The sequence below is a fragment of the Poecilia mexicana genome, unplaced genomic scaffold (assembly GCF_051168715.1).
Source record: "Poecilia mexicana isolate PSO_F unplaced genomic scaffold, ASM5116871v1 scaffold_16, whole genome shotgun sequence".
Taxonomy (NCBI): domain Eukaryota; kingdom Metazoa; phylum Chordata; class Actinopteri; order Cyprinodontiformes; family Poeciliidae; genus Poecilia; species Poecilia mexicana.
The window spans coordinates 6,678,549-6,692,084 of record NW_028263385.1 but is presented as its reverse complement, the minus strand read 5'-3'; the positions used below and the strand labels follow the sequence as shown (position 1 = coordinate 6,692,084).

The window sequence follows — 13,536 nt, the reverse complement described above, 5'->3', positions numbered from 1 at the left end:
GCGGTAAAACCGAATTTATGTTAAATCGGCTTGCCATAAACAGGGGCATAAAACCTTCATATTTGGAGCTCCTTTTGCAAATCAAACTTACAAAAGTTTGAAATTTATTCTCCGATGGAGGTAAAAACAAAGATTTAAACATAGGTCAATTATTTTTGTAGTTTTTAAAATCAAAAATAGATCATGGCGGTGCTTACGTTTGCGTGCTGATTGAGTTTTAACTGTTTAGTGGAAGAAAGATAATTCGTTTTCAGTATAATCTAATGGATAAATAGTATTCAGGATTTACATTTAAATTAAAAGATTAACATTTAATTAAGATCTCTTGACTTGTTTTTTCTTGCAATTTTTTGCCTTTTAAGCTCAGAAATGTAAATGTTTTTAGAAAATTTCTGAGAGTAATCTCAAAATTTCTGAGTTGTTTTCTACCAAATTTTTGACTTTTCAAGCTCTTGTTTATTTCTAGAAAATCTCTGAAATTATCTAAATTTACATCTCGTTCCTCCAATTACGCTGTAGTAAAAATAAAATCAGTATTTTATACATAAAGTTTTTTCAATTCTTTTGCAATTTAGTCTTACTGAATGGTCCTAAGAGCCTCTTGCTCTATAGATTAATCAAAACATTGAATTATTTTTGCGCTTTACTGGAATTGTTTACCTACATCTAAATTGTTTTGCGGATTCAAAGCAAACTAAATAAAATAACCGAGGAGACGAAATTATTTCCTCAGCTTGTTGGCACCGCAGGGCTCCCGTAGAGTCGGCCCGTCCCGCCTCCGAATCGAAAGTGGATGTATGAAGATAAACGGTCAGTTTTGTTGTGTTGGAAGAGACAGCGGGACGCGTTTTAACTCGGGTTATGCAGGTTCTGAGCTCTTCGTGGTGAGTTCATCGTCCTGTGTGGCGGTGGGAAAATGGCCTTGCTGCTCTGGCTCCTGCTTGCTGTGCCAGCTCATGTGACTGACGCTCAGCTGAGGGCGAAGAGGAGCCGTCTGATCCTGACCGAGGCTTCCCATCTCCACCCGGCCACCTCCGGTCCGCAGCCCGGTGCCGGTCCGGAGCCTGGTGACCGTGCCACCGCGTTTCAGGTTCCGACTTTGGACGGGAAGTTCTCCTACCAACCCGATGATGGAGCCGTGAATGAGTCTCTGGTCATCCACGCCTTCACCAACAAGTCCGGGTTCCTGGAGTGTCTCTGGAGCTCCGAGTCCTCCCTGAAGAGTCTGGTTGAAGGGCTGCCGAACCGGACCCAGGTGCTGTTCCTGTCGCTGGACGACTCAGCGGTCAGTGATGTCCTCTGGATGCGGGAGCAGCTGCACCGGGCCGCCGCCAACAGGTGAGCTGGGAGGGACTCCCTGCTCACCCGTCAGTTTGGAGCTAAATATTTAGTGTGGAGCATGTAACTTTTAAAAAATGAATTAAATAAATAAAATATATCTTTTACATTTTTGTTAAAACTATCACCATATTGACAGCATGAGACAGATAATCTGTGAAATCTGTCTTAGTGCTGTCAATCATGCTCTGGTATTGGCTGCTAAATGTGCTAATGGTGGAGAAACAACTTACTGTTGTAAGTTGCAAATAAAGCCATTTATTTGCTGTCATCGATGGCTATGCTAACTAGCATTAACGCAGGACGTGCACTAAGACCCGCCTCCTCGCTCTGATTGGTTGTTTGTTGTTAGCGCTGGAAGACGGTTGACAAGTTGTTTTTTTTATTTGGAGGAATTTCACTTGTTATAGCAGCACAGTGACAAAATATACCCCATTGAGTGTAAAAAACAACAACAACAATATAAACAAATGTAATAAAAGAGTACGTGCAGATAAAATTTAACAGGAACCTAAAAATCTGTTTGCAAGCAAAGCTCCAACTCTGACCAAAACAGCCACAAAGGGAAGTGTGTTTTTTTTATATTTCAGATGAGGAAGTGAAACTGAAGTGAACTCATAGTAGCACTCATGTTTTTTGTGGTTTACGCTCATAATTCCTTGGAAAATATTCATCAACTTTGAGCTTTCTACATTTGCTTACATTACAAACTCCAATGTAATTTATTGGGATTTTATAAGATGAATCAACACAAACATTTGGTACAGAATTTAAAACTTGCAAATGAAGCATGTTTTTAAATTCTTTTCACCAGTAAAACTCTGGAAAGTGTGGTGTGTATTTGTATTTGACCCCCTGATGCCTCTAAATAAATTGGAAGATTGTTTTTATTGTGATTAAATGTGAAAAGTGAAATGTTAATAATAACAGTGCAGTTAACTGAAAGGTTGTGGGGTTTGTTGACACTCCTTGCTAAAACTAACAGCTGTGTGGAGAGACAACCTCAGTGCTGAGTCTTTACTTTAACTAGACTCTTTGGCCCAACAGCAGGAAGGAGGTTCTGACCCGGCTGCACTTCTCTCCAGTGCCGGTCTTCGCTTTGGGTAACTGGATCCCCAAAGTGCTTTACTACTGGGGGTGCCTGGGACACAACTGTGGCCTCTCACAGGCTGTTTTCACTTCTGATGGTAAGGAAATGATGCTAGTTATCGATTAATCAGTTAATCTAGTTCACTGATCTTATTGATTTATGGATAAGTGGCCATTTTCTTAAAAACCTGTTTACTCTTGTACCAAGAAGGTCAACTGTCTTTCCACAACATAAAGGATAAAGTTTTTATAACTCCAGAATTAAAAGAAAATTGTCTAAACTGTATTAAATACTAACTGAATAGACTGAGAACTGTGGTTTTGTTACATTTTTAAAGTTAAATGTATTTATAAAATATAACAAAACAGTAACCTCTTAGGTTGCTAAATGGAAAAGTAACAGATGAAAAGAATAGATTACACGAAACACTTCAGTTCCCATAAACAGAGATATGTTTATACAGAAGTACCATCTGTAGTTACTTTTTAAAAAAGTTAAAACTTAGCTCTATGAAGTGATTAACTCATAACATGGCTCCGTCATGCAGCTCGGCTGAATAACCCTAATTAATTCAAATTTTAAAAATAGGTTGATAACTTAATAACTTTTTTTTTATTAATGGCTCCGGTTAAAGATGACCAGCGACGCCCTCTGCTGGATGGCGGTTAAACTACAACACTAAAAGAAAATCTAAGCGGACGTTATTAGTTAATCGATTGAAACTAAATTCAAACTAATAAACAGTTAATCGTAAATAGATTAATTATTTGATTCATTAATTGATTACTTATCTCAATAGGGAGGAGTTTTATTTTGTGTTAGTTTTTTGACTTTTGAAGATCAGGTCGTCCATTACTGACCATGCTACTTCCGGCAGGGTGGACAATGCCAATCATTGTTAAGAGGCTGGATGCCAGGTATGATTGGCTCATGGGACACTGGAGCCCGAAGACGTATCAGCTGGCTGATGCTGGAGATGGGTGTGAACCCTCACCGCCTCTCGGGGGCGCTGTGGCCTGGGTGTCGGAAGGGAACTGCTCTTTCTTCAATAAGGTATGTTAAATTCAACACTTATTTAAAAATTAAGAAATATCTAATAGTTGTATTTTTCTAAGTATATAAAGTGCTGTAAAAAAAGTTTACACAACCAATTATTCCTTTCTGTTTTCCAAATAAACCAAACTTTCATGGAAATGTTAAAGTGGTCTTTGTTGACAGTTCTCCAGGCTTTCCAAATGTCTTTAAATGTCTTATTTTAAATAATATATTTTTTTTTAGCTTTTCTGTTTAATACCTAAACAAGAAACTGCATAGATCAACTAGTTGTGAAAGACCATTACAGGTCTGGTTATGAAATGCCACTGATATGTAGACATAAAATAGGTTATTTACTTTTATACTTTTATTTTATTGACTTCTGTTGTCATTTTCATTGGCTAGTTGCATTTGACATACAGAACTTTGATGCAGTAAAGTGCTGTAGAAATAAATTTGACATGGACATAAAGTGCTATGTTTTCCTAAAAATAAGGAAATTTTGATTTCTTTAGGTGAAAACAAGTAAAGGAGATGTTGTCAAACATTTAAGGCTTTAAAAATTAAATGCTACTGCTAGTTTTAATGAGTAAAATAATGAACCATCAATGGGAGAGGAGTTTGTTGGCTAAAAGAAATGCATGGTATTGAGTACTTTAGCAATATACTTCAGAAATACTGGGGGTTAAATTGTGACTAATGCTGATTAATTTGTTCCTCCAGGTTAAGAACATGGCTAAATCCAACGCGTCCGGCGTCCTCGTCTATTCGCTCCCCGGCAACCCGATCCAGGATATGAACTGTGAAGGACAGGAGTGTTTCTTTCCTCTCGCCATCCCGGCTGCCATGGTGCATCAGGAGTCTTCGGTCGCTCAGGCGCTCCGGTAAGACCGGCTCAGGTCAGGGATTAAAAGCCTCCCAATGTTGATGCTGGTTTTACAGCTTTCAGAGGCAGAAATCTGGACGGCCGGATTCATTCAATTTGATGGAGGATTAGAGCAAGGCTAAGAAAATAAATAAATATGTGAATAAAGTTATAATATTACTAGACATAAAGTAAAAAAAATACGGAAATAAAGTTATAATAATATAAGAATAAAGATCTAATAATATTACAAGAATAAACTTGTACATCATAAAAGGCATAATTGTACAAAAATAAAGTAATTTTATTAGTATACAGTCCAAATATTTCAATAATAATGATATAATAAATTGTAATATTACGTGAATGAACTTGTATGACAAATTTAAAATAAATGTGAGAATAAAGTCATAATCGTTTGAGAATACAGTCCTAAAATTACGCCAATAAAGTTGTAATTGTACCAGAATAAAGTTGTAATAAACTACTAATTTCTTTATTTGTAAAACCAATGTCAAAGAATAACTTCACAACATCCCTCATTTCACCACAATTGCAATTGTTTTTTCGTGTTCTCATAATAGTACGACTTTATTCATGCATCTATTTGTCTATTTTTAACCCACAGACCACACTTGAACGTTTTTTATAGTATTATTTAGCAATTATTAATATTTTTAAGGTTGAACCTATCTTTCTGCTGTTTTTGTGTTTTTTGTAGGTCTGGAAAGTTGGTGAATGTTTCCTTTCAGACCACACCGTCCCCAAATTTCTTCATCAGTATTGACCAGCAGGGGGCGCTGGCTGAGACGGGCTGGTTCCTCTACCCATCATTTAGCTTCATCAACTGGCAGGCTCAGTGGTGAGGACAATAAAGTCACTCTTTATTGGCTAAAATCTGTCTAGGGCCTGGAAACGGGGGCAGATTTTAACTTTTTCCCCCTCCACTCATTATTACTGCACAGTCTCCCCTCAGTCAGTCAAACGTAAACATACATGGTATCCATGGAAACGTCAGAATCTTGGCTGGAAGCTGATGAAAAACATTTGAGTTTAGCCAAATGGGTCAATACAGACCTCAAAAAGACATCGTATGGAGTTCTAGTAGTGCCAATTTCTTATATGTGTGTGTGTTGTTTTTTTTCTTTTTAGTAAAGTGTGCCTAAATTATTTATCTTTACTTCTTACTGGATTTCCAAAAATTACCATTCAATTGGAGTCAAATATATATATTTCTTTTATTGTTTTAATGTAATTTGATAATAAAATAAATTTAGGCATTTTTAAAATTAGACATTTAAAAATAAGTTTAAGTTTGTAAGTAAAAAACACAAGAAATACCCAGTTTTCTAGGCCTGTTTTTTAGTGAAATCTCTGTAAATTTGATTTATTTTTACTTCAGCTGCATCAGTCTTTGCACAGGTAATGTCTGTAGGTGGATCTATTGTTTCTGAAAATGTATAACCTTATTTATGGTATTTCTAAAAGGTTTATATGCTGTATATTGCAAAAAAAAAAATCAAATTATTTTATGATCCATCCTCATTTTCTCTGAAACTATAGCAGCTGCTGTGATAGTTGCACTTCTGATGGAGCCGCCCAAAGTGTAAGCTTATTGAAATAGTTTGTAATTGATGAGAAAAACTAAAATAGATTTGGGTTTATTATTTGAAATGCGTACTTCAGAAAACCCTGTGGAGCTTATTTTAAATGCTGCACTATGTTTCATTGGTTGAAACATAGTGCAGAAACCCAAAGATGTTGCCCCCACCAGCATGCCTGATCATTGCCCCTAGGTCTTAAACTTTTGTCAGCTGGTGTTATAGTTAAGCATACAGGAGAAACTTCTTTCACACTTTGTTTTTGCTTGGGGGTTTTATCTCCAGGTTTGAATTTGCTGCTGGTCTGCAAAACAAAATCCAAAGTCCTGCAAAAATCATTCCAGTGTTTGACAAAATCACGATGCAAGGAGACAAAGGAGCGGTGGCCACAGTCGAACTGCCGGCAGGTGAGATAATCAGCTCTATCTATGAGATACGAGAACCATTGTTAAGTTTGTTTATCCACCTGGTAATGTGACTGGTCACGAGGAGCGGACTGGTTGCACAGTTTATTTGTCAGTAGATTAGTTTTTAGGTCGCAAGAAGCGGTGTTTGTCAAAGTTGTTTTTCAGAAAGTTCTAGGAAAGATGAGAGAAAAGAAGCAAAATTCATGACTATTTGTTTTTCTGTTCAATTACTATTTAAAGTAACTGATTTAAATGTTGCTTCTGAAGCTCATTTTCTGATTGATTGTCAGTCAAATTCATTTTGTTGCTTTGTTAATGAAGCTGGCATAAGAAGCAAGAAATGGAAAAGTGTCTGACAAGAAAAAGAGCAAACAAATCTGACACTTCTTAAAAGGAAAACACAAGAACTGTGGGAGGAGTAAAATAACATTTGATGTGATTAATATAAAATATTATACATTATTTTATGACAATTGTATTATCTGGTAATAAGGTTAATAAATTATCTGATAATAAAATATTTCACCACAGAACTCATGGGTATTTAAAATAATTCATTATGAGGCAGCATTTATGCTAAATTGATGTACTAATTATTGAATTGTGAATATAAAACACTTTTAAAGTTCATGCTTCTTTATATATTTTGTTACACTGTCTGTGCATTTGCAAATGGGGTCAGAGGTTAATGCGCTTTTGGGAGAAATTACGTGGAAAAGTTTGGAAACCCCGGACACAAAAAGTGAAAAAATATGAATTTTTCCGTTGCATTTTACTTCAGACGCATGTTTTATATTTTATTTGTTATTTTTGTTGTCAGATGTGTGGAACTTTGACACGCTGGAGCTCGACGCGTCGCTGTCGTGTCCAGGCAGGAGGGACTCGTCCTGCGCTGAGTGGGATCACACTGTCCAGCTATTCGTCTGCTGCGATCAGCTGAGTCCGTACTGCAACACGGAGCTGGGACGGTGGATCACTGCCTTTCGAAGGTAGCGCCTCCAACATGCTGCTGCTTCTTGCTGCATTATATTTCATTTGAACACTTTATTTTACAGGAAATAAGGCATAAAAACTTCATAATGTAATGACATTTTAAGATGCAATGCATCTTTTATAGCCTTCAGTTGGCTAAACTATGCAGCTAAAATCAGATGCAACCATTTCTATAATAAATAAATAAGTAAAATTACAAATCACAAAGGGAGGAGGAATAAATGCACATTTAAAAAATGGGCTCTTTTTTTTTTGCTGAAATGAAAGTATTAACTATTTGAAGGCTGAAGTTGAGTTAAAATATTTTTCAGTTGTTTAAGTTGAATTTTAATTAGACTTTTTAATTTTTAAACTCTATGCAAACACCTATTCATAAATCTCTGCATACCATTTTTTTAATCTCAATTGAGTCAAATGGAAAACATCACAGTTCTCTTTTAAAATTATGATTTCGAGACATAATAACTTGAAAATTATTAAAGCCCTTTAAACTTTCTTGAGCCAAATGACAACAAAAACATATTTTGTTGCAAAGTTGTGCATAATTGTGAAGCTAAAGAAAAGGTATTTAGTTTATCTTCTTTTTATTCTAAATGAAATAAGTGTTGCTCTTTAAATAAAATCCACTCCAACAAGTTGCTTTCAGTTGTCAAGTAGAAAAAAATATCTTTAAGTTTGTGGTAATTTCATGACAAAATCGGAAAAGGTTCAAGGTATATCAATTCACAAGTTTTCAAGGCACATTTAAAATACAGAAATATCAAAAAGCAGACCAAAACCTCTGTTTCTGTGTATTTGAGAAACAGCTGAAACACTGGGTGCCTTTAAATCTCAACTTAAAACCCACCTGTTTAGAGTTGCTTATGGCTAAATTAGGCTTAGAGTGTGGGTTTTGATGTCTTTGATGTTTTTAATGTTTTTATCTTTACTTTTTATGTCTTCAATGTTTTTAATGTTTTTTATTAATTTATTTTTATTTCTCTTTCTCACTGTTTATCTTTTTTATCTTTTTCAAAATGTCTTTCTCTTTTTCACTGTTTTGGTGATTTTAATGTTTCTATCTTAAAAAAAAAAATAAATGCCCGAGAGGTTAGAGTCCTTGTCAAACGGCGTTTTGACTAAAGTCCAAAGGGTTGGAGTCCCAGTTGACGGCGTCTCAACTAAAGTTCTACAGCTTTTTATTTCTCTTTCTCACTGTTCACGTTTTAATTATGTTTTTTAAATCTCTTTCTCTTTCTCACATGCTGTTTTTATTTTAATTATGTAAAGCACTTTGAAATGCCTTGCTGCTGAAATGTGCTATACAAATAAAATTTGATTGATTGGTTGATTTGCTTATTTTGCTGAAGTATGAGACGTAAGAGTCAGTTTTGTTTTGGCAGAGGGACTGGACACTGGCTGACAGACGTGTCCCCTCTCATCCCTGTGCTGGACAGCAGCAAATGCACCTTCACCATGAAGACGGTGCCCTGGGCGATGCCCTGGGTCGCCTCCCTCAACCTCAGATTTAGCGTCAGCAACCGCACAGGTCAACACAGCCGCCGATTTAAAGGGGACAGATCATGCAAAACTCACATTTTCCTAGTTTTTAATGTTTCAGTTTGAGTTTTTACTGCTTCTAAAAACATCCCAAGTGCTTGAAAAACCCCACCTAGCAGTTTTTGACGATAAGTTAAAAACCTCAAAAACCTCCTAAATGTAATGTTATAAGTCAGCAGTCGCTGCCCCGTTACCAAGCTGAGCTCGAGCACATTTGGCCAGCTGATATTACTGCTGTACAATGGCATCTACTCAATTACATTTACTAGAGTAAAGTTTTGGGGGGGAAATATGTACTTTTAAGAGTATTTTTACTATGCGGAACATTTTCCTTTTGCTTTAGTAATTTTATCATAAAGCATCGCTACTCTAGAGTAAAATTTCCCACTGAGAGTAACTTCTCTGAATTAAGAGCAAACATGTTTTTACCAAAAGATTCACCAGACACACACTGGCAGTTTTTGTGAAAGTTTTATCATTTTTTAATACCGAAAGAAATTGATTTGGAACAATTTTCCCTTTGCCTGATTTTGTTATTTTGTATTTATGCTATTTTTATGAATTGATTAAATTATTTTTACGTAAAACATCAACATTTCCACATAACTTTATATTCTGGTCCATCTAATGTAATTTTAGATATTAGCTGATTGATGTTTTTGATCAATTATTCAGTACTTAACTGGCTTTTTTACCAAATACATTTTTACATTTTAAACCTCCTTAAGTCACATTCTATGGGCGCTGCGCTGTTGCCTAGCAACCCCAGCCCCGTTACCTAGCAACCAAAGCAGAGCTCTAGGAAGTTTGGTCAACTAGTTTTACCTACCGCTGTATGCGTTGTACAAAGGCTGCTGGAAATGACATATTTTATTGTTGCACTCTTGTTGGTTGTACAGGAGGCTCCACTTCTGCTTTTCAAAGATGTATAGTTGGAAAATTTTGCATCTGTTTGGAGCCGTTTTCAAATGCAAGTTGAGTTGGGGGTGTGGCCAGCAGCAGCTTATTTGGATTTAAAGTGACAAGACGCCCCAAAATACAGAACTGATTAGACTAAAATCTCAGTTTCTAAGATTGATTTTGCGCAAATAAAATGTAATTAACATGTTTTGTGCAGTCCATAGATGTATCCTATCATGTTCAAGACAACATAATAAATCACCTTTATAAAAATATTTATGTATCTCCATTTTCACTTCCATCTTATAAAATTATTTCTAAATCAGATATAAAATCTTTTGTCACATTTGATGTTGAATGGAAGCTGAAAAACCAGTAAAGCTTTTTAGCACAGTTTATTTGTCCCGAACTAAAAGTATATTTGTGTAATAGATATAAATATTTGGTATCACAGGTGAAGATGTGGCCGAGCTTCATCCATTCAAAGTGACGCCTCTGTTCAGCGGGGGAACCTTTGACAAAAACTACAACAAGAGGTACCAGCCAACGAAGATCCTCATTCCTTCATCCACTAAGAAGGTACCAAATGGTATCAATGGCTTTTTTACACCCTTCCTGTCTGGAGTGTCTCACCAGCTGTGGTTGGTTTCAGGTGGAGCTTTATGCCGTTATTACAGGCCATGGCAGCGACGAGAACGGCTGCGGGGAGTTCTGCGTCACCTCCCACCATTTCCTGATCAACGGCGTTCACAACAACACTCACACGTTTGACACAGCAGGTAAGAAAAGTTCACAAAGACACTTTTTAACCAAATACTTGATTAAAATGAATAATGTTTAATCAATAGATGCAGAATAAGTAATGAAACAAGCACTGTGTTTAAGCAAACCCCAGCTATTTTTCCTCTTATTACCTATATTTTAAAATTCAGTTTATTCTTTATATCATAACACTAGGAAGTGATCAGTAAGCAAAAAAAAATTCAGATCAATAATTATCCTCCACTTCTGAATGCAGTTTTAGCTCATTTTTGAAACGGTTATCCGTAGAGGTTAAGCTCTAAATCAGAATTTGAAACATTTTCAGTTTTTCAATCAAGAGAAACAAAAGTGGCCACTATCATAGTAACAGAGATTTGGTTTTATTTATTATTATTATTATTATTGATAATTATTTTTAATTTTGTTAGCCATTAAATTGGATATATATATACACATATATTATTATTATTAATCTAAACCAGTGTTTCTCAACCCTGGTCCTCACCGGCCCCCTGTCCTGCATGTTTTAGGTGTTTCCCTTCTGCTACACACCTGAATTGTATCTCTGGGTGATTAACAGGCCTCTGCAGTACTTGATGGTCATGCAATCATTTGAATCGCTGTTCTGGAATGGAGGCACATCTAGAACATGCAGAGCAGGGGGGCGAAACACTGATCTAAACAATGATGTATGCTATTATTTTGAATTAAACAATAATCATCATATCAGCCCTACTCCGTATTGATAAGTCGAGCAGACTTATCAGCTTTCCACATGTTGATGGTAGAAATATCTTTAGCTGCAAATAATCAACTGTACACTTAAGGCTGCTAATAAATTTTATGAAGCAAAATGTTTTTCTCATTTAAAAATTAATTGGATTGTTTATTTGGATCTTTAATTGTATTTCTAAAGTTGTATAAAATAAGCTTAAGTTGTTAAATTAAAAATCTGATTAATCATCAAATTGTCAATTGCCTAAAATCCTGTGCAAAACTGGTCATGAAGTGAGTTCTGCACGAGTTGTCGTGCATTAATGTGTTTTAATTGTGACATTTGGACCCACAGGAACGGCTCTTGGTTGCACAATGCGGGTAAAAGATGGCGCTGTACCGAATGAACACGGCACATGGCTGTATGGGCGAGGAGGCTGGTGTGACGGCCTGCAGGTTGACCCCTGGAGGGTCGACGTCACCAAACAGGTTTGTCCACCAACACAAAGCTTCGTTCTTACAACATGTAATCAACAAGAGAGTTTAAGTTCATGAATGAAATCATCTTGGACTTAATATTCCTGAAGTTAATTAAAACCTAACGATTAATCGTTTCAGCCGTAATGTATTAGATGATCTTCCATAGCATTATTACAACAATTTTCCACAGCAATGAATGTCTGAAGCAAACAATTAAATTAGAGGAGTCCTTAATTACACTGAAGTGAGATATTGACCTCTGAATGCTCTTTGTGTAATCATGTTAATTTCTGAACACTCTTACCATTGATTTCCAAAACACTTGCATCTCCTTCATGAATTTCATCAAGGACCCAGAGTCAAGAAAACCACATTCAGCAATTTTCTGTCCTCATAAGTGTGTTAAGGTTCAGATATTCCTAAACCATAAAGAAAAAAGCACATGTTGGATTGTTAAGTTTAAAAGTTTTCATGTTTGCTAAATGTCTCAAACTCACCATATTTCTTTTGTCTCTTTCTGTCGTCTTTCAGCTGAACATGAGCGACTTTGAATCCAACACCATTGTCTATTTTGGCTGGTTTAACGGACAGGATCCAAATCCAGCTCAAAAGCCTGGATATATCATCATGTCGTCTTTTCTCATCTTCTACAAATGATGCCACTACAATAACTCTTAATCCTGATTCAATATTACTTTTAATGTGTAATCAAAGAATAAATTTCTACTAAAGAATAAATTTCTACTTTTTCACTTTGTTTTTCAGTCTTTTATTTACCTTATCTTTCCAAGAATGCTGTGACTAAAGTTTCTAGCTTTTAAAATGTTTTCTTTACATTCACCAACAGGACTCTTCACATCTTCTTCATGAAACTACCTTGCATCTCAAGAGCCTCTTCTCCATAATGGCACATAATCATGTTTAATTTGAAACTTTCACTTTGAAATTCTGAAGCACAAAAAATTTTAATTTTAATTTAATTCAAAATATGAATTAAGATTTTTCTTGTTATAAATCAAACGATAAATGCATTAGTTTTCTCTAATTTTGTTTTGACTTAGTATTCAGGGTTCAAATAGATGAAAACATGTTTCTAAATTGTTTAAACTTTGTCCTCAAAGTCATAAATTTAGATTCAACAATTGATGTGAGTTGCCCAAGAGTAAATTTTTCCCAGGCAGGCTAACAAACTGTAATGAGCAAATGCATATTTCTCGTAACTCTAAATAAGTATGTCACATACCAAAGATATGCAGCTAATAGCAAAATCATGCTGTTCACCACTCAGTTCAGCATGTGCTGTTTGTGAATGTATAAACAAGAGTATATTCAATTAGTAATTCAATTTTAAAATTTTTGTACTTTCATTAAGGATGTCCGCTGCTTCTATAAACAGTCCAGGTGCTAAAACCCGGACAGCCATTTTCTGGCAATAACTTGATGGTGATGTTTTTTGTGTCGGAAACTAACAGTTTCAAAATTACTTTGTTGATCGATAGGCCCTGCTTCCTTTTAAACACTACACTGTAAACCTCCTTAAGTCACATTCTACGGCACTGCGCCGTTACCTAGCAACTCCCGCCGAATCCAGCCAGTCACCTAGCGACCCAAGCGGAGCTCCAGTACTTAGGTCAGTTGGTTTTACCGCAGCATGTTATGGTTGCTAGCTTGGTTAAAAACAACAAAACAAAACAAAACAAAAAAAAAAAACAGCCCCTTGTTCTATTTGCTTCGTACAAAGGGTCTAGACTCTCGGCTATTGAGAAACGATTGCTTCCTGGAGGCGTGGACTGTGTTGAAGTTTTAAATTTG

The 13,536-nt window shown here is 35.9% G+C and overlaps 1 protein-coding gene across 2 annotated transcripts; it reads left to right on the top strand.

The window, feature by feature from the left end:
• The first annotated feature begins 780 nt into the window (after window positions 1-780).
• Window positions 781-12,476, top strand: ngly2 (N-glycanase 2). Of its 2 annotated transcripts, none has more exons than XM_014967885.2 (12): window positions 781-1,338; window positions 2,389-2,525; window positions 3,306-3,481; window positions 4,187-4,347; window positions 5,050-5,190; window positions 6,215-6,336; window positions 7,157-7,325; window positions 8,712-8,857; window positions 10,223-10,347; window positions 10,421-10,547; window positions 11,600-11,733; window positions 12,256-12,476. In XM_014967885.2, exons 1-12 carry the CDS (start codon window positions 917-919, stop codon window positions 12,379-12,381), a joined length of 1,986 nt encoding a protein of 661 aa, XP_014823371.1. In that variant the 5' UTR covers window positions 781-916; the 3' UTR covers window positions 12,382-12,476. The 2 variants fall into 2 exon arrangements, with proteins under 2 accessions (XP_014823371.1, XP_014823370.1); XM_014967884.2 differs by having other exon boundaries at window positions 2,386-2,525.
• Window positions 12,477-13,536: the final 1,060 nt, after the last annotated feature.

Coding starts and splice junctions, on each gene's coding strand:
- ngly2 (XM_014967884.2), top strand. CDS start 917: ATGGCCTTGCTGCTCTGGCTCCTGCTTGCTGTGCCAGCTCATGTGACT. Junction 1,339..2,385: donor CACCGGGCCGCCGCCAACAG/GTGAGCTGGGAG, acceptor TTGGCCCAACAG/CAGGAAGGAGGTTCTGACCC. Junction 7,326..8,711: donor TGGATCACTGCCTTTCGAAG/GTAGCGCCTCCA, acceptor TTGTTTTGGCAG/AGGGACTGGACACTGGCTGA.